Consider the following 20,959-nt stretch of genomic DNA (forward strand, 5'->3'; position numbering starts at 1 on the left):
GTTATGGCTAGTTACTTACAGTTGCCTGTTACCCATGTGGAATTTGGAGCACTTCGTATAAAGAGACTAATGGATATTATTTTGCGTCATATTGCTAATGAAGCTGATCTCAGGCAGCCCTAATAACGAGGAAGGTCAAATAGGTCAGTGGGTGATGTTATAGAAAACTGTCACAAACTTGTAATTTGATAAGTAAGGGTTTCACTCAGGTCTTTAGGCTCTTTGCCAAGGGATACGGATATGTGTAAATTAGCATAAAGACTGTGGCTGTTATGAAGGCATCCCTGATCCTCATTAATGCTTGTGTGAAGATGGAAAACCCTCATGTTTTGAAGTTTCAGCAGTTTATTTTTATGGCCTTACGTCCTTTTCCGACACTGTTTCAAGAAATCGCTTGTTTTGCAGAAAGGAGACCAAAAACATTTTGTATAAGATGTTTGTTTTTCATCGTGGCTGCAGAGGCATTTTTTCTGGTTTCAGTAGGTAACAAAAACATTCTACTCTAAGTGAGATGCTCAGCATCAACCTAAGCCATTACATAATCAGATTGTTAGCCACTCATATATTTTCTCTGACTACTTCACATAAATAAATCACCAAATAGATAACCCACAACTGTGTCTAACTGCTACTGAACACAAAGTGACACAGCAGTTTAATAAACATGTTATATCTAGAAATAAGCTTTTTTTTCTTATTTTTTTTCTTTAAATAGGCAAGCTTTCTCACTTGTGAGTACAGTTTATCCAGTTCATCTTGGATTTGTTTGGGGTACTCCAGGCCTTGGCAGATACTTTAGGGAATCAGTTAAACCCTATAAGCAGATAAATGCATCCATCTCTCCCTTCTGTAGAAGCAGCGATACATTCGTCTGTGTGGCTTTCCAGGCTTTCTTCAGCTGTTTCGCCTGATTCTGTTAGTCTGTGGGTATTTTGTGCTCATTAGAAAGGGGACAGTAGTCACTTCTAGCTACTACAGTATGGCTAGCCCACCAGTGATGCTGTGTTTGTGGTCCAGAGAGGGGTGACTGGGGAACATCTCCTCTGTACCATGTAAGGAAACCAGGTGTTGCTACTCTTCTGTTCATCCACTCACAGCATCATTCTGCCAGAAAGGAAAAAAAGACAAAGCATCAGGGTTCATTCTTAAGCTTGTAATATGTTTTCTGAATTTTCTGAAGCTTTCAACCGTATATTAACTTTTGTGTGGTAAGCCTCAAACTAAGTCCTTTGGCCATTATCAACATGGTGTTTTCAAACAGGATGTGATAAGGAGATCTGAAACCGAAGGAAACTGCATACTAGCAGTTTTAGATAGCGACTTGTCTGACACGAGAGATACCTGCAAAAAGATCATGTCGCATTAGCCTCCTTTTTATTCTAAATCGCAGTATTTACAGTATTTTTAGTCACTTAAAACTTCTGGTCAATGCCGTAAACTGAGTTCAGTTAGCATTTTCCCATAGAGTTCTCCATAACCGGGCAAATTTTGGAAACCAGCCCTCTGCTGGCCTTTACAATAAAATGCAGGTTAAAGGCGCTTCCACACTGGCTTTGCATTTCACACTAGACAGCTGTGCCCATCTTTTATACACTGTCTATGAAATCAAAAGAGCGGTAGGATCATTTTCTCAGCCTTTTTTCTTCCCAGCACCCTGCTGGCCATTAGAAAGGATTCAGTACACTCCCGTGCTGGCTTCAGTTTTCAGACCTGAAAGAGCAGTGCCAGTCACAACACCACCAAACACAATCTAAGGCAGTTTCATACAGAATGTCTGTTGGTGCTGGATGATGTAACCACATCTAGCTTTCCATTGGCTGTGGTTTCCAGTTTTCATTGTACTGGTTAAGTGGCTAGACACTGACTGAATGCCAGAGGAACATAACTCTAACTGTCTGGGAAACAGAGGTAATCTCAGGACTAAAACCTGGCTTTAGGAGAAAACAGAGAAAAGCACTGATTTTAAATATCAGCTATTATCCACCTGTTATCACATGACTAAATTTACATACTCAGGTCACGTGGTAACAACCAGACTTTATCCTTGGTAACTCTCACACGACACCCACTGATGAAGGCCAAGAGATGATTTAAAACAATGGAAAAACTAGCGAGTGAAGAAGATGGTATTTAGGATAGCAAACATGCTTACATATTTTAAAGATCTCATAGAACTGGAGCCCACAGAATAAAAAAATGGTTGATACTTTGTGGATATATTGTTGCTTTATCCTCTCCAAAAAGCCAATTTATAGCCCAGAGTGCACATGTCTGTATCATCAAATTCCAGAGTAGCCACAAAAGTTGTTTGGGAAAAACTGGCAGGATCCCGGACAACAGAGACTCAAAACTTAATACTTTTAGCTTCATGGATAAAATTGCCTCAGTGTGTGCTCTGTGTTTCATGGTCCACACTGATCTTTATATAACAACATATTGGCTTGAAAATGAGCTCAAGGCCAGAAAACACAAAAACTAATAAAATGGGCCAGCTCTGCTTTTCAAAAAGCAGCCAGCTTCACAGGAATATTTTACAAGTCTGTAATTCTTGTTAAGACTCCCATCACAGCTCTATGAATCACATCCACCAACTGAAAATAATTTCTGCTGCCCAAACAATACGACTGCACTTTAATGGGAAAAGAAAAATTTCCACTTTCCACACCTTAGCAGTGATTTACCCTCCATCCTTGTAGGGACACAGAAATATTCTTTTATCAACAGTGTGACACAGAGTGCTTTTGGTTCTTGAAGGATACTTGACTGCACTTTAGAGAAAATGCAAAGTAAATGTGTGAAAACACGTCTAATAAAAGATCACAAGCACAAAAATAAACACAGAAAGTTGCACCAACCCCATCTTGCTTTTGGCAGTGCCAGACGTCACTGCACGACTTTCAAAGAGCTAAACCTGCTCTTCTTCTCTTTTAGCAGAACTGTCTGTGCGTCTGGCTGTCTTTGTAGCATCTATGATGTTAATTAACTCACACCACATGGTGTGTGTTGCTTTAATTGGACAAGGTCTTGGCATGCTGCTCTGTGGACAGACAGGCCAGGAATAATTTCATAATGTACAATTACATTATTACCTCAGAAAAAGGGAACCAGTGAGTTCAAAGATGGATGTGAATATTCAGGAGACAGAGGTAGGCTTTGATCACACTGACAGAAAAAAAAAAAGGGAAAAAATGTGAAATTCTGTTTTAGCCTTCTGGGTCTATCTGAGTGTCCTGTGCAGGCAGCACAGCAGGCGTTTAAGTGCAGGTGTCGGGCATGCCTACCTGTGACCGATCTGATGTAACAGACAGACTGCTCGAGTGGCGGAGGTGGCGTTTACTAGACTGGGCTATAACGCTGAGTCACTGGTGACTGACTGTAAGAAGCAGTGTTACAAAGGCTGGTGAGTCAACTATATATTGAATAGGCTGACAGATGCCACCTCACCTAGACCACTCTACCCATGGCTAAGCTCAGCTGGCCCAGTAAGCTACCAGCCTTGAGTGAGTGGGAGGTTGCTGGCATGAGGTGCTGCTCTAAGTCGGTGCCAAGTGATTCATCGGCCACCAGGGGAATCTGTGTGACGTGTTCTGCTCAAGTGAAGTGGTGTCATTTGATGTTGCTCAACACCTCATTTCTCCCGCTTTAATCTATGACTTCTCGCTGATGCTCAGCATATATTAACCAGAGTTGAGTTATGTATTTTTAATTTTACCACCAAACACGAGCAAAAAAAAAGTAATAAAAAATCTGCTTTTTTTGCCTTCCCCAGATTGCACACTTATTTTTGCTGGGTAAGTCTTAATCAGCGCTGACTGAAGGCAAACTAAATCTATCTAACATATGCAGTAAAAAATGCCAGACTGAATGACAGGAGCAGATCACATTTGTTCCAATTATGAAGTGGGGAGCGTCAAAGTGAGTACACTACACAAGGAATGTAAAATAAGTGATGATATAGAAAATTCTCACTGCCACTTCTTTTAAATCTGCCTTCTAGTGTCATGATGCTGCTCAGTACCACTAACTGCAAGGAGGTGGACAAGCAGGCAAAAGGGGGATGTGCAGATACTGGGAAGCCAGCCAAAGCTTTAATGTCCTAATAGCTGCGGGTGGACAACCAAGCAGGGCTCTAATGCTGCTGAACTTCCTGGAAGGTTTCAGTGCTTTTAAAGGGCTACATGAGAGCCCTGCTAAAATGAGTGACGCCAAAATGTTTTTCTGTGGCAATGTGATATCTTAATGGGTTCCCAGTAGTTTTTGTGCTACCACATCCTGGTCATATGAGCTCAAGAGCTACTTGATCTATGTCATCCAGGACACATTAACCGTCTCAGGCTCAAATTAAACTTTTTGTTGCTAATGCACAACCAAGTCCTGCAGTGGTACTTCTGAGTAAAAAATTAAAATATGCATGTGGGGTAATCAGGTTGTTAGTTTTTAACTGTTACAAATCTGCAACGCCTGCCTTGAGAGGGTTAATGTGAATGGATTTTAAACTGGATACTGAGTGCTAAATGGGAAAATCATTACTGCTATCTGGTAGCACATCTGTATGGTAAACATAAGACTACACCTTTATAGTTTAACCAAGCATAAAGAAAGGAAATGGGGAAAAAATGTTTCCCTGCCCAGATTATAAGTAGATGAGATAAGTAGATGATTTTTGTGCTCCAAGAGTTGTCAATGCTTCCTTCAGTTTTAAACAGCTCCATGTGATCATCTGCTGAGCCAGCTATGATAATTTAACCTCTATCGCCTGATGGTTTTAACTCATTCCACGACCACTCTGAGGCCTCCAACACCACCACCTTCTCCAGGTTCACGTCCTCGCAGGATGACCCCTCCTCTCAGTGTGAGAGCAGCAGAGTTAAGGATGACTGCTACTACTAAAGCTACTGTTGCAACGTGCATCAAGACAGCCACCATAGTTTAATAGGTCAGTTATGTATTTATTAGGTTGTTATTATTATTATTTTATTACATTTAACTTTTATAGTATTTTTATTATTTTATTTTAATTAGGTCTAATCATTGTGTATAAAGATTAATCAGGTGACCATTTACGAATCTTATTTATATGTTCCTCTTTGACCTAAACACAAATATTTGAATGATTTTTGTGAAATCATGATTTCATTTTCAGCTCATCCACCCGAAGGACTAATGAGCTGGGAAGACGTCCGTCATCCATCCATCTGTCAATAATCTACAAGAATTGCTGACATTATGAGTGAGGATTTAATCAAACCTATGCACAATGATCACCCTCGAGGTCAGGGTCATATTTGTCGTTCTCAGTGGATTTGAATTCTCATTAGTTTGTGCAGTACAGCCAGCCAATGATAGGAAAACTTATCACTGCTTTCTGTATTTCACACATTATAATAACCTGTAAATTACAATGGATCGTGTGCCAGATGAGCTGCATCAGTGATGTTCTAGTTTTTTTCTATTTTTTTCTCATTAGCTGAGCGAGTCCACAATCTTTTAAGTGCAGAAAGACTTCCTTGAACTCCTCTTAATAATCATTAGTTTAGTTCATTTGCAGGGATAAGGCGTCCCCAGGCCAGTAGATATAAGACACATAAAGGTCCAAGCCAAACAGCTCCTACATAAATGTATTTTTTATCAAGCTAATGGACAAACTATAACTGCCCATCCTATTCAACACTAGGATAAGCACTTGAACAAATAGCGTGTAGAAAAACAAAGAGTTTGCAATAGTGTTTTTCACAAATCCGTTGTTTCCACTGAGTGACATTACCCTGTGAGTAAACTCTGCTTGGAAACAAACAGTGTGCCCCCCCTGTAATGATAATCCATGACTCCTGGTGTGGCAGGCTGATCATTCGTCTCTCACCTGGATCATACATCGTTAGGTGAAGAAAGAGACAGTTATGTTTTTGTACTTTATTCAAACCGAAGTGAATACGTGAATATGAGATTTTAATAAAGGGCATCCACCGAGGAAAAGTAATAACAGTTTCTCAGGCCGCCCACGCTGAACCCTGAGCAGATCTGCAGCAGCACATACCAGCCTGCTTATGTGCAACGTGGTAAGCAGGATTCCCACACGCTGAGTGCAAAGCTGCGCTCTCTCCCCCTCTCGCTCTCTCTCTTTAAGACCTGACTTGCCATCAGGACCTGCTTTGCTGCATGGGTTACCATTTGTGCTGGATTCCAAAGTTGCTGCGCGACTGGGTTGTTTTTAGATGCTGCTGGGCCTGTAATGGGACTTGACCCGATCTCTGGTTGTTTACATTTGGCCAACAGATGTCCAACTAAGTGGACCCAGTTTTTTGAGCCATTACTCTGCATCCTCTCTGGGGATAAAGATCTGTACCCCCGCAAATAAAACCCAGCTAATGACGCACCGTGTGGGCAACGTCAACTGCGGTATACACACAGAGAGAATCGCCCATAACGGTTACTTAACACATTTAGGAAAAAGTGTAAGCGTTATCTGGATTCTCAGAAGTGTTTCATTGTGTGAAACTTTCCCCCTCCCCCCCAAAAAACTATTCTGATCTTGCCCCAGAAACTGCTCGTGACTGAATTTATCTCGCAGCATCTGTCACTTTATTATTGATGTCAATGATTATGCAAGAACATATTTAGCTCATGGTAAATTTTGTCCTGTTTGTAAAAAATGCGGTTACATTTTTTTCTTGGTATTTTTAGATAGAGATCTTACAAAAGATGATACCAAAACACTATCAATCCTAAAGCAGTTCCCATTACTCATCACAATGAATTACTATGAACTTATCTTGCTCTCATTTTCCGAGCCCACTTAGTTAATAAGCAGTTTGCTGCTATTTCAAACACCTTTTTTTTTTTTTTAAATCGACTTCCTCTGCCTTAATGCTGGCTTCTCGCCAGTGCAGGTCAACCTCACTAGTCAAGGATTGATGAGTCCTATCATACTGAACTGACTTCACGTCTAATGAGGAGGCTCCGCGGATATGTTCAGTCTTAGTTAACCACGTTTATACCAGCAGAGCAGCCCCAGGATCCCTCTGCAGCATCTCAGCTCGTCTATCTATGGCTTCTACAGTCCACAGTGCTTCTTAAAGCCATTTGTCAAAACTCTACCCACATTAAATTATCATGACCCGAGAGAGATGTCTACCTCTAGGAAGAGACTGAGCCACAATCAGAGACAGATAGGGTGCACGGTGTCTGGAGACGCGCAACCGGATGAAAAATCGACTGCACAAAAATGTACGGTTGTTCAGGCTGCGCTCTGCGATTGTGCAGCTATATTCTGAAAGTTTAAACAATGTCTGGCAGAAGAAGAAAGGTTCCCCGCAGCTATGGCGTGTTACAGGTCACTCCTGGCATCATAAATCATCGCGTATGTTCTAACAGCAGTCACATGCAGCCTAACACACCTTCAGACGCCTGTGACTGCTCTCAGCGGTAATAAAAAAGATACGCTGAACACATAGCAGATGGTGTTTTGCCGCAGAAACTCCACAAATGATTTCTAATGCGACTCACAGTCGACTCATTCAAGTTAAATATGAGCTAGGAGCCCCAGGCGGGCACTGCAGCTTTCACATTATCCTTTTCTTTTCTATTCATTAATAATGATAGCTCCCTAATGAGTTGGTCAGACTTAAAACCAAGAAATATCTCTCACCCAAATTCCTCCTATAAAATAAAAGAAAAAAAAAGGTTGCAGCTATTTTGAGATGAACGACGCATACAGATCAGACGCTTTGCAGAAAATGATTCACTGCTGGGCAGAAGGGAGTGGAGCTCTAAAAGTTCTGTTGAAGTCTGTAACCCAGTGAATTGACAGTTGGTAATACCACTGGTCGGATCTAATCGCGAGTGTGATATCTATATCTTTGTGTTTACAGTGCGCCCCTAACGAGCGACTCTAGGAAATTAGGATCCGGAATGTTTGAGCTTCCTTGCTGCTGGCTTTCGGAAAAGTATGCTAAAAATGTTTTAATTTGTCCTGCTAGACACAGTTTCCTTGCCATGTTGCTGTCTGCAAACAAAACAATGAGCACAAAAGAAAACACGCAGACAAGAAAATGAGAGGCAGAATTAAAGGAACGATTTTTTAAAGGGTCGGCCGACTTTGGTTCTTAGCATCTGTAGCTATTAATGCTTTATTTTGTCAAACAAGCAAGAGGGTCTCTACTGCATATTTGCTTATCAGAGCAGAACAAGTTATTTTGTATAATAGGCAACAAATGGTTACGTAACACTTCCTACTCTATGGCGTCAAATGAGGGTATCACTGTTTCTGAACTTCTGTGGTATAAATATTGAATTTTTCACTACTTGTAATTCTGTTTTTCTCTTTTGACCGGAGACAGATAATTTTAGTAGTTGCAGAAATGCATCTGTCTATGTCCATGGCATCGAAGTTGACAGCTGTCATGTGACGGGCAGTGACTCACCATGCGGTGGATGTGTTGTAGGGCAGGAGCGTAGGGCTGTGGCTCTCCCCTCTGAGGCTGTGTCTGGGCTGGAAGTGGGTGGGGACCATGGGCTGCGCTTGAGCCTGGGCTTCGCTCTCCTCTGGCATGGACCTGTGCCACTGACTCCGAGCCTTCTTCAGCCAGCGTCCTCCAAGACCCCATTTCTCCAGGTAGATCCGGCACAGCTCGTAGTTTATGGCTGAGTAGTAGAGAAAGTCCAGAGCCAGCAGCACCATCACAAAGAAGCCGTAGATCCACACACCGACCAGGGCTGTATAATTACTGCAAGAGACGCAGACTGGGAGAATTAATGCTGGATAATCTGAAAAAGATGATGATAAACACTTTTCATATCCTCAGAACCATCATCTAGTTACCCTTACACTGGGCTTAAATCCCAAAAGCAACGATAGTGCCTGCCAGGTGTGAATGTTTGCTGTTTATGTGGCAAGACCAAGACATTTATCAAGTCCTCCCTTGATAAAAACTTAAAAAAATAAATATAGGGGGGGGAAAAAAACACCATCTGTTCCATTTACTGCTTCTTAAATACTGCTTCCTAAATTGGACAAAGAATTTCATTAGCACAAGAGAGTTTTATACATCTCGTTTTGGCTCTTACATAGTTTTCTCTAAAAATCAGCGCTCTTATTTTTCCACCTCTCATAAATTTTCTTCATGTATTACATGATCCAGCTGGATTTATGTGGGGTGCATTTGAACTTTTTGTTTTAGTCCACCCACATCCATAAAGTATAACAAGGTGAATGAGCAGAAAGGGCTTCAGAAAATAGCTTCCTGAGAGGTTGGGAAAGCAAAATTTACACACATACACAAAAAAATAAAAATAATCTTGTGGTGTCACATTGCTGCTTAAATGCTCAGGGCATGTAGGGTGGAAATATTACACATGTTCACGCACTGAATAAATATTCTGACTCTGAGAGGCAGAGATGACACAGGGTGTTACTTCAAAATAGAGATTTATTTGGAGTGAAACCATTCTTTTAGTTATGCCTTAATATGCAATTAGTGTGACTCCACTGATTAAAGCCCTTAGAAAAAGTGATATTCGAGTGGTTGTAATTCAGTAAATCAACTGAATCCGCTTCTGTCTGGAAACAATGCAGCCTTAGGGGTGTTTATCTGAATAAACTGCTTTAAAACAAACACCGAAGCTGCTTGAATGAATACCATGTCAGTAAATGCTTAACTGCATTTACCTTCCCTCACCTCTGCATCAGAGGCATTTACCTGCTATAATTTAGTTTGTATGTGTTCTAACAGACTAAAAATGCAGGGATATATTTGAGTCAGTCTGATCGCAGAGCAAAGAACGCAGATTGTGCACTGTTTTTAGCGAAACTGATCAGAACCGCACCGCTAACACCAACGCCATTCAATATTAATCACAGCTTTCCCAGAGACAGCAGATTGAAAGGATTATCTGTCAAATATATAACAATATTTGATGTTTTCCTGTGAATTTCTTGGACATTTACTCTAAGATGACTTCTCCATATGTTTCAGATCCACGATATTTCAGCTGCTCTGTTACTTTATAGGAGACGGCGCACAACATTGTGACAAAACCCTTGGAGTCAAAATGCCTTTAGTTTTACCTCAAACTCAACTCTAATCCCATTTTAACCATGAAGTGTAAGAAGGGAGCGCAAAATTATGGCCAGTTTAACTCGCTTGGCCAGCAGTAAATATCAAGCCTGCAGTCTTATTGGCCACTGAGCCAAGATAAAAGAGAGGCCCAACAGGCCATCTGACACTAAAAATGAAATATCATGACCTGCTGCAGGGCACTGTGTACCGTTTGAGACAGAGGCATGCTGGGAGGGCATTAGTACAAAGAGCTGTGGTTTTGTCACCCAAGCCTCCCACTGGGTGCTCCCACAGAAGAAGAGGGACATTTTTCTGTGTCCTTCACTCAGTTTAAATCTGCTTATACTCCACGCCATAAGCACTTCTTTCAGTTTAGTTGTCCTCTGTGAGAAATCTGTCATATCTTGGCATGTGTGCAGTTTTTTTTAATAATGCCACACTGATACAGCTCTGCAATTTTACACAGACTTTTACTTTGAAACAGTCTAGGACTTTATAGACTCTATATGCTTAATAGCCAGCACTTAACCCCCGGCTTTGCAAAGGGTTTCATGTGGAGGCGTCATACTCAAAACACATAGGCTGCTTTTAGCATCTGCTCTCCTCTGTGGTGGTATTGAATACCGCTTCAGGTGTAGGTCAGTGTCAACAAGGTCTCTGAGCACGATACCATCAAGAAGGTCTGGAGACCAAAACAAGCTGGTTTCATATGATCTGAGATAAATTTATCTGTCGCTGTAGCAACTCACATACAGCTCTCCCAAGATTCAGCGAAGCCAGTTTTCACTAATTAACTGTGACATGCAGGTTATCTTTTGGTATTGTTTGTTTCGTTTTAGCAGGATACTACTTAATGGTGTGGGTATTTTTTTTTAATAGTTTGATTTGTATTGGTTTTTATTAACTCTCCTCTCTCGATTCGGGTTGGTGGATGATGGTGTTTTCATGAAGTACACATGAGGATACTCCACCTGACTTTCATTTTTCAGTCAGGTGATTGGGCTGTACCACTGAGGATAGAAGGAGGAATGGGATGATTTCTGTCTTGGGCTTTTGTTGAAATGCTTTTGTTATTATTTAAATGTCTGTTATAGTATTAGGATACTCATGCTATTTATTGTAGGAGTTTTTTTCTGTGAATAAATTGTAAATATCTCTAGGTTTGACCCCCATGATTACAGCGGAAAGAAAGTATAAGTTAGGGTTATTCAGGGTTGTTGGGGGATTTGATTTTTGTGGACTGGAGTCACTGTTAGGTTCTCTAATGTCCCTCTGTTTGTAAAGTTTTTGGTAAAAAATCAGTCAGAGCTCTGCTCTTGCACTTGATATAATCTCCATACACTTCAAACAATGTAGTTACTGCCCTGAAAAAGGATTGTTTTCCCCATAAAACCCTACAAGTGTGTTTCATGTTTTAAATACAGTCAGCCGAGGGTATGTGAGACATGTTTAAAATATTTTAAAACCCTCACAGCCTGAATTAAAATTCTGCACATTAAGCTAGCTAAGACTTGCAATTTTTTTCTTTGCAAATGCAACTTTTGCCTGAAGTTCACGTTTACTACTACCACAGGTCCTATTGGGCAATTATAATGCCTGATAGCGAACAGCGTGACAAAACTTATAATGATAACAAAAACACACACACACCTAAAACAAGAGGTTTAGAAACAGACTCTGATGGAAATATGTATAAAACTCCATGTATTTAGTCCTTGTCCATATGTGTCTTGTGCAGCCCATTTCTCATCAGTATGCCATGATTCTCAATATTTGACTTTGTTAAGATGGGCAATGGGAACTGGTAACCCTTGAGTAGCATTGGGCATCTAGGCCTGAAGATGCTAACTGTGATGTTTTATTTAATCTCTTTTCTAAACCAAGAAAAAAAGGAAAAATATGACAGTGCAGATTTTTGTCTCAGAAGATTCACAGTGAAAATCCATTTGACTCAAATGGCATCTTAAACGATTACTCACTTGTGTGCATAACCATCAGGGGTGGTGGTGAGGTTGACCTGCATGACCAACTGGAACTCAGTCTCGTTGCAGCAGTACTTGAAGGCGGTGTTGTTGTGGTGGCAGCAGAACATATAGGTCTTGTTGTCTGAGAGGCGTGGGCAGTGAAAGCCAAAGTGGTACCGCCCTTTGTGGTCAGAGTAAGGTTCACACACTCGGTAATGAGCAGAGAGGGCTGCAGTGGTGGGAAACAGGGGGAGAGAAAAAAAAAAAAGAAACCGTAGATGTAATATTCAGGAGCTAAACAAAGGACTCGTGACCTTTGAGGCAGAATTTGTGTTTGTCTCCCAGTTCTGAAAATGACAACAACTCTCCAGGAAGCACCTTTCAACCTACAGCATCCAAACTGCAAAAACATAATCGTGAATGCTTGTTTTCTTTGGAGGCCTCTGAAGATACACGAGTGGATTGAATTCGGTTAATACCTCTGGCGAAGGACAAGCAACACAAAACACGGTGTACTTGCAAAAATAATCAGAGAGTAGATATTAAATTATGCATGCAGGCGCATGATGGCAAAAGCAGTCATTTTTATTCTTGAAGGAACACAGAGACTATCAAACTGATTAGCTAATCATTCAAACCAGACGGCATCGTCTTATTTTCTTCATGTCGTCACGCCATCCAGAGATTTCATAGGAGCTTACTGAAGTATGAGCTGGAAGTTATGGAACCTAATGGCACTTGTTGCAGTAGTGGATTCTGACACATCAGTGGGTAAACTAGAAAATGTGTAGGTGGTGGTGGCAGACTCGCAGCTTGATTTCTTGTCTTTACCTACAAGTTTCTTGAGGCCACAGAGTTTAGTCTCTGACGGCCCGCTTACTTTTATCATCACGTCTAAACCCAAAGTTTTCCCCAAGAGGGATAGCGGCGTTTTTCTTGTTACTAGTCCAACAAGCAAGTTCTCTGCTTGTTTCACAGAAGAGGCTGATGTCAGGTGGCACATGCTATTACAATTTAGCCTGAATACAGCATTACTCTACCGGTTTAATGAGAGAGATCTGAGTGTGCCAGGTGTGCTCCGGTATACTGGACATCTTTGATAACACCCAAGCGTGATACAAACATAAGGGTGGCTTCTGTGCGTTTGTATGGAAACAACAAACATACTTCTCAGATTACTTGACAAAATGAGTATATAGCACGCTGCTTCCCCTAGGCTGACCGCCTCGCTTCATCCTCCCTCCAAAAGAAGGATCCCCTCTGTTTTTTGTGATTGTGTGTCTGAGTGTTTTTCTATTTTGTCATTCTATTTATAGGTGAACAAAGAGTTTCACTGTGAACCTGGTGCCACCTAACTATATGGTTTTAAACACTGTTGTTTAATCTTGGACCGGTTTCACTTTTATTTAACTCACAGTACAGTATTATAGGTTGTGTTTTTTTAATGCAGTTTTTGTTCTGCACATACACAATACATGACTTAAAAAAAGAATTTCAGTAAAATGGGGTAAATTTCAGAAATCTGAACAGAAATTAATCAAAGCCAAAGTCATCCTGAAAAGTATAACCAGTCATTTGGGCAGATGAAGCCATACGGGTGGAAACAGTCAGTTCTTTATGCAGCTTCATGCAGTCCTCTGGCTTATTTGCATTCAGCCAGAACTACGCTTACAAGTCCCTGCAGCTTTAGGGGAAAGTGAATGTGTTACTGTCTCGTGGGGGGAAATAATAATGTTTCCAAGATGGATTCTGGCAACCAGTAAGGATCAAGTAAAAGAAAAAAATCACAAGAATTGCAAACCAAACTCTAATAATAATAAATAACCTATCTATTTATAAAGCTGATAATCATGCCTGTTTGACATATTCATTGTTTCACAGCCATTTAAAACAGCCTATGACCTGTCCAAAACTATACATAAAGTTCTCAAAATGCCTATAAGCACTGGAAGCCAGAATAGTGACAAATATACAGAATGCACTGAAGCATGCATCATCGTGCAGTTCACTTTTATATTTCTTTGCAGTCTCCGATAGAGGGATTATGTGACAATGTTTTATGTATCTAACAGGAAATCTATTGTTCATTTCCAGCTCCACAATTTTATTCTGGGACTCTGCTGAAGTAACTGCATATGATTCAAAGTCTAAAATAATTCTTATGGATCTACTGAGACTCAGCAGCACCTTAGTTCATCCTCTGAAACAAGCAATTCTAAAACCATTATTAGTTACAGCCACACTAAAGTGTAAGACGCTTCCTCTGACTGCTAAGAAACCAAATGTTTAAAGGATTACTTGTACATACACTCACTTTATTATCTTTGATTTTGGTGTTTGTTTCATGTGAGCATCCTCCACAAAATAGGTACAACAGCTTGTATGTAAGCATAGCAGTGTTTTTGTTACTTATCTGCAGGTGAACCAATGAGATTTTAATCTTGTTAATAGCTCTATATGTGGCATTTGCAGGTCCTGTAATTCTGTTTTCACTTCTTGAAAGATGCCGCTCCGTGGGACGTGTACCTGATTGATCCTTCTCTTATGCTTTCTTTTTCATCAATAAGCTGCCAGTGCTGTCAGATTTTTAGGCTTCATTGATGTAAAACTGCGTTTTACTGTGATTTAATTCATATCAGCATTTCTGTACTTGCTTGCAGAATCACTCTGGCACTGTGTATTCTTGTTTGGCTTTGATTGATAATTCTCAGCTGAATCACAAATTGAAATGATGTCACTCCATGTGAAGTGCACTGAGCTTAGTTTGATGTTTTTATTGTAGCTTATTTATCCTTCTCATATGTGCTTCCTTTTATGAGCCCAAAAAATATGACTGTGTTGTCAGTTAAAGTGTTTCGGCTGTGATTTAGTTCAAGGTCCACTTGTGCAGGCAGTGTGATAGAAGTCTTTCACTCATCTCAGGCCAAGACAGATCAGCATTTGAAAGAGACCTCTTTCAGGTTATAATGAGCTTGCTGGCCATCTTCGCTTCAGCGATGCTAATTTCAGCAGGAGAGGCTGTAAAATGAAACACTACTGAAGGGCACGGTAGAATTAAAAGTCAAGGATGGCTTCTTCAGCAGTGAAAGGAAGCTCTTCATTTGACCCTTGCGTTGACAATACAAGTCGGTTAATCCATGAAAAAGTTCTGCAGCATGCTCATGTTTTTATGCCCTTTAAAAGAAGAGGGTCAGCGGCTGAGGGTTAGTAACCTGGTAATAAAGAAACAGAGGCCCTTCACACTGTAAGTGGAGTATAAAATTCTCTAATGATGCACAACTGGAAACAGACAAGTTCATCGGCAGTCTCTGGCTTCTCAAATGAACAACAGCTGCTTCTGGAAGCGATACCGTTGTAAACACACCCACCTGCTTAATTTCATTAACACCTCTTGAAGTTTAGGATACAGTTAACAGCTTGGCTCCTGAACTACAGTTTGTTTACTGCCTGTGGTCTGAAAACGGCTGTGGCTCTCTCTCTCTCTCAGCAGTGCAAACACACAACATCAAAACATCAGTCAGTGCTCACCCATCACTTTTTTTTATCCATAACTGCGCTCGCATCTGCAGTTTGTCTTTGTTCTGAAACATAAAGGTTTCATTCGGTGATCCTCGACAAAGAAGACAAAATGATTTTTGCTCACGAGTAACCCATTCACTCAGATCTTTGGTAAGCTGGAAATGTAATGTGCGCATCCTTTTTCTTTAGCTAAGTACAATACACTGTGTGCACCTTCTTGGTGCTATTATCTTTGCCTTTGGTTAGTTTGTCTGCTATTCACTCACAGTCTGTCCGTCTCTGTGTCAGCAGTGTTAAACCAAATCCACGATAGGCTTTTCTACCTCTTCTTAGTCAAGCATGAAAAACAGCTTTGATGAAAAATAAAAAAATAAAAAATAATTTTAAGCTTAATATCAATCTGCCTTTTTTTTTAAATAAAATAGTTGCACTTTGATTATCAGGATAATTTGATGATAATGAGTTATTATCAATATTTTCATGATGGTAAATATACTGAGACACAATTACATTTTCAGTTTACAATTTAAAGTTATTCTGTTGTCTAGTCTTTAGTGTTAACTCCAACATCACTGCACCATCGAGAGCATCCTGACCAACTGTATAACAGTTTGGTACGGGAACTGCTCTGCCTCGGGCCGGAAGGCGTTGCAGAGGGTTGTGAAAACTGCCCAGCGCATCGCTGGAGCACCACTTCCTGCCATAAAAGACATCTACAGGAAGCGGTGTCTGAAAAGGGCTGGGAAAATCATCAAAGACCCCAGTCACCCATCACATGGACTCTTCACCCTCCTGCCCTCTGGGAGGCGCTACAGGAGCCTCCGGACTAAGACCACCAGGTACTGGAACAGCTTCTTCCCCACAGCTGTCAGACTCCCGAACTCTGCCTCCTGACATCTGACTCACATTAAACACATGGACTGGACATACAAACACCCACAACCACCTACACACACACACACACACACACACACACACACACACAATGGACAACTGTACCCTCATACACACAATAATAACATGGACTGAACCACCACTCACAACCACTAGCACTTTATATAGCCTCTGTAGAAATTATCCACACCCTCACTTATCTTAACTGCACTACTGTATAATTCTGTGTAAAAAATCATTCTGTACATACGATAATTTTTAATTCTACAACTTTTTATAACCTGCATAGTTCACATTTCTGTATAACTGCATATCTCATATTTCTGTATTTTTTTTATTTCATATTCTGTATAGTTTTTCATATTTATATCCTGTTCATAGCTTGTACTCACTACAGCCTGTGCATACTTATAGTTATAACATACCTTCATACCGTGTACATTATAACATACCATAATAGACCCATTTCTGTAATATACTTACATATCTATATTATTTGTAATATATCTATATCAGGCTAAAGCACTTCTGGATGGATGCAAACTGCATTTCGTTGCCTTGTACCTGTGACATGTGCAATGACAATAAAGCTGAAGCCTATTCTATTCTATTCTATTCTATTCTATTCACTTACAGTGATCACTTACATAGATATGTAGCATAATTGCATAACCTTGTGTAACACAAAACAAATCATAAATCATTGCAGAGATTGTTTAGTGTTGTATTTCCTTGTACATTACTACCTAAGTCAGTAAAATTTGGGTTTTATTTGTCATTTCTGGCACTCATTCAGCATTCAAAGCTGTGCTGTACACAATTTGCTTTGTAGTTGTAATCATCGGTCCTTGGGTTTGATGCATTTTTCTGGGAACACGAGGATGGCCATTTTCAAACTAAAGATGGATGTTGAGTGAGGAGGGCAATAACATAAATAACTCACTGTTGACTCTTTTGGTTGTTATGGGTTTTCAACCTGCTGCTTGGCCCTGCCAGCCATAGCGCTGATTTCTCGCTCTCGCTATTCATCCTCCTCCTCCTCCCTGTTTTGTCATTTTCAAACTTGAGTCGGCATATTTTTTTTTCTTCTGCATAATGTGTGTTTTATATCTAAGAGATATGTGTTGGCTGGGTTCTTTGCTTTGTAGCTTCTGGGGTTATAATATGCTCTCTTTTACAGTTTACGCTGCTTGGCCTCATTTAGAGAGCACCCTAAGGTTCAGTGCGTTTCCTGCCAAATAAAAGTAAGTTCTTGGCAGTAAATGTTTGAAAGCACCCAAATGTTAAATGTGTCTGACTCGACTTCTGGCCATCACATGGCAACATCAGTCTTTCTGTTCCCTGAATTCAGTTTATAACACTGCAGTGGCTTCTCATGCAAAGGACTGACACCTATATTTTGGGTGAAATCCAAAGTTTGTAGAAACTGAGGGCATGTGTAATGTCAGCAGCACTACCTGAAACTCTGATTTGAGTGTCTGCAGAGGAACAGATAAACAGACTCAAAGACAGGCTAGGACTAAAATTCACAGACCTGCAGTGGACAGTAGGAGGAAGATGACCGTCAGGACATTGAAGGACTGCCGGCTGGAGATAGTCATCTTCTTGTCCTCATGTGGGAAGAAGGGAGGGAGCAGGAGGGTGGGGAGAGAGGGGGGGGAAGGGCTGCTTTAGCTGGACGTGGGCATCCTCTGCTCGCTGACAGCTTCTCTCACATGGCTGCTTCTTAGACTCAGGGCTCCTAATGGGAACAAGACAAGCAGGGGGGGGGAGAGAGAGAAAAGATTAAGATATTTGATTTGGATTTCTGGAAGTTCCATCCAACTGTGTGGACAGCTTGTCTGGCAGTGAGCGTCCATGATGCCTTTCCCGAAATCTGTCCTAAGGCTTACATAACAGGACCGCTTGGGCATTCAGTTTAATTGAAACTGGCACTCTGACAACACTGGGGCCAAAAGTTGTTCCATGCTTGCTTTTTCTTGTCTATAAGTCATGGTAAATTATAGCGATAATCATGAATATGTATACTTCCCTGAGCTGAAATTGTTGTCATTTTTTTAGTTGATTCTAATAAAACTGACTTTTTTTTGAGAGATTAAAAGAACATCTTAAACTAGATGTCTTAGTTATGCAACTCTATAAGCTATGCGTTGCAGTAAGGAAAAACTGCACATATCATGCATTAAAAGTACGGTGCTCTAAGTAGAGCAAATATTTAATGAATTGCACAGAATCTGCTCTTTCAGCACAGTGTAAAGTTTTGTGATTGCAGAGCTGCTGTGGAGCACTTTGCTTGTAAGTGATGCATTGTGGGGGTTCGTGAATTCCTCTTGCACATTATCACCATTCGAAGCTTCGCTGTAGTCATCCCTCTACTGATGATAAGTAAGATTAATGGGGTGGCAGTACATTTCGCTTAGGCACACTTGTTTCTGTTTTTTTTTATTTTATTTATTGCTTTAATAGCCTCATTATGTGCACAGAAATAGTATCTCTCTGTGCATTCGTTTAAGTTGATGTTGCTGATCATTTATATACGAGCCATTTGCAAATTTCGCATAAAAACACCCATTATTTGCTCCCCGAACCTATAAGATCCCATTTTTCTGAATGTAAACTTCATTCAAACATGTACCAGGATCATAGATTGCTTTAGCTGCGTGTATGTGCCGAGAAACTTAAGAGTCTTCTTCTGCACGAGCTAGTTGGAAAATATTACAAGCTCGGCTCCTAAATTATTGAGGACCTGACAGAGGCTGACAGAGAAGGAGAAACTAAGGAAAGAGAGCAACAACAAGGGTGTAGAAGGCCCATCAGTGTTCCTGTCATAAAAAGAATTCAGTTTATTGGTGGATCAAAGCCAGTCTAATGTTGCATCACCAACCTCTGACTTTTTTCTCGAGCTGTTTTGGTAACACTCCGAAGTATGGCGCAGATACAGCTCCATTTGGAGGGCGACTGGAAAGTTTAGTTTCTTTCACATGAGCACACAGTCAGAAGAGAAATGGTGCTAGTGGTGGGGCACTGCCTACGAGCCAAAAATTATTTATCAGAAATATGCAGACAACGTTCACCAGGTCAGATTTAAAAAGTGCTAGAGGTCAGAAACAAGCTATGTTTCTGTTTTTTGGTCAAGAGTTTACACGAGTAGCCACATCTGCCGATGAGTGGGTTCACAGTGAGGTAATGTTTGTGCAGACTAATGCTCAACATTCGTTCCAGATTTCCATTCTGGTCTTTGAAAGTTGAATAGCATCAATTAATTAAATGTTATTATGTTATTATGTTGTAATTTTTCAAGTAAACAGAATATTTTTCAGCTTTGGTAGTCAAATAAAGACGTCAACATGTGCTGTGGAATATTTTGCACAAATCTTTCAGCTCCCTTATTTTTAAACCAAAAACTCACTGAGAAAATTATGTAGAGATACGTCAATTTTGAAAATGTGCTGTAAGTTGATTGCTTACTATGGCACGGCCTGTTTTGCAGCTGGTACACAATGGATCACAGAGTGAGGATGAAACGGGCTGGCTGTGGAGTAAATAGCATTTGGCAATTTTTACACCTTTAACACCTTTTTGCACACTCGGGCAATTGATGCAGAAAGCAGCAAAGCTGTCAGGTCAGTTTGTCAGTTTTACGGAGCTGTAAAAGCAGAAAATGCAGGCCTCAGATATTAGAGGCCTTTCACAGGTCCAGAGCTTAAGATTTTATCCAAAGCCATTCATGAAAAACCAAAACCTCAAAGTAACCTGAGGGCAGAGAGATTCGTCAGATTAAAATACCTAGCCTTTATCCAAATTGCTGTTGACCTTAACAGACTTAAAAATGGGAGGCAACGCCAGTACTGGCAGCAGGATGATAGCCTACACCAGTTAACAAGCATCCAACGTTAATAAGAGAGGAAAAGATGTTTTTCCCCAGCAGGTCACACGAGTTCTGCTAATGGCACAAAAAGAGAATTTTTTTCCTCAAGTGATAAAAATCTCACGTGATTAGAGGTGAGAAAATGCCTGCTGTCTTGAATTGCATACATGGACACACACTCAAGAGGAGCAGCAATACGATTAGACTCAAATGTAGACTCTATCCTTAAGAAGACATACGCTCCTATTCCAGGCTGGATAAACCATAACCTTAATAAGACATACAATTATCTTTATCTCGCGGAGACACAACCTATTGCTTTCTATAAATATGGCATGTAAGCATGTGAGTGTGAGGTCATGCGCTATTGAGAAACATATCAGGCTCCCAAACTGAGCTACAGAGGCTAAACAAATATTTTAGAAGAAATTAAAGCTGTGCAAACACTGTGGAGAATCCCACTCTCTGTCACAGGTGCCGCCCCGTCTCCTATGTGTTAAATGGTTTCAATCCCAGATCAAGGAATAAATGCTGTGCATAACCCTTCCAATATACAATGAAGTTACTGTGGACCACATGGACAGACTGTGAGCTGCAAGTGAAGCACAGCAAGCTTTTTCTGTCAAAGTCTTTTAAAGCATTTTTTGATCTGAAAAGCT

General features: G+C 40.6%; 1 protein-coding gene across 2 annotated transcripts in view; it reads right to left on the bottom strand.

Annotated features, from left to right (window-relative positions):
• Positions 1 to 685: 685 nt before the first annotated feature.
• shisal1b (shisa like 1b) overlaps positions 686 to 20,959 on the bottom strand; it is a 34,977-nt gene continuing 14,703 nt past the window's right edge. The window contains exons 2-5 of one of the 2 annotated variants that reach the window (XM_026175355.2): positions 17,967 to 18,173; positions 12,035 to 12,248; positions 8,421 to 8,723; positions 686 to 1,104 (exon numbers count right to left, since the gene is read on the bottom strand). In XM_026175355.2, the coding sequence (XP_026031140.1) occupies position 1,104; positions 8,421 to 8,723; positions 12,035 to 12,248; positions 17,967 to 18,033 (585 nt within the window). In that variant the 5' untranslated portion in view covers positions 18,034 to 18,173 and the 3' untranslated portion in view covers positions 686 to 1,103. Of the gene's footprint in view, positions 1,105 to 8,416; positions 8,724 to 12,034; positions 12,249 to 17,966; positions 18,174 to 20,959 lie in introns of those variants that run through there. The other variant, XM_026175353.2, reaches the window with a different exon arrangement.

This window comes from Astatotilapia calliptera, chromosome 7, assembly GCF_964374335.1.
Source record: "Astatotilapia calliptera chromosome 7, fAstCal68.1, whole genome shotgun sequence".
NCBI lineage: Eukaryota > Metazoa > Chordata > Actinopteri > Cichliformes > Cichlidae > Astatotilapia > Astatotilapia calliptera.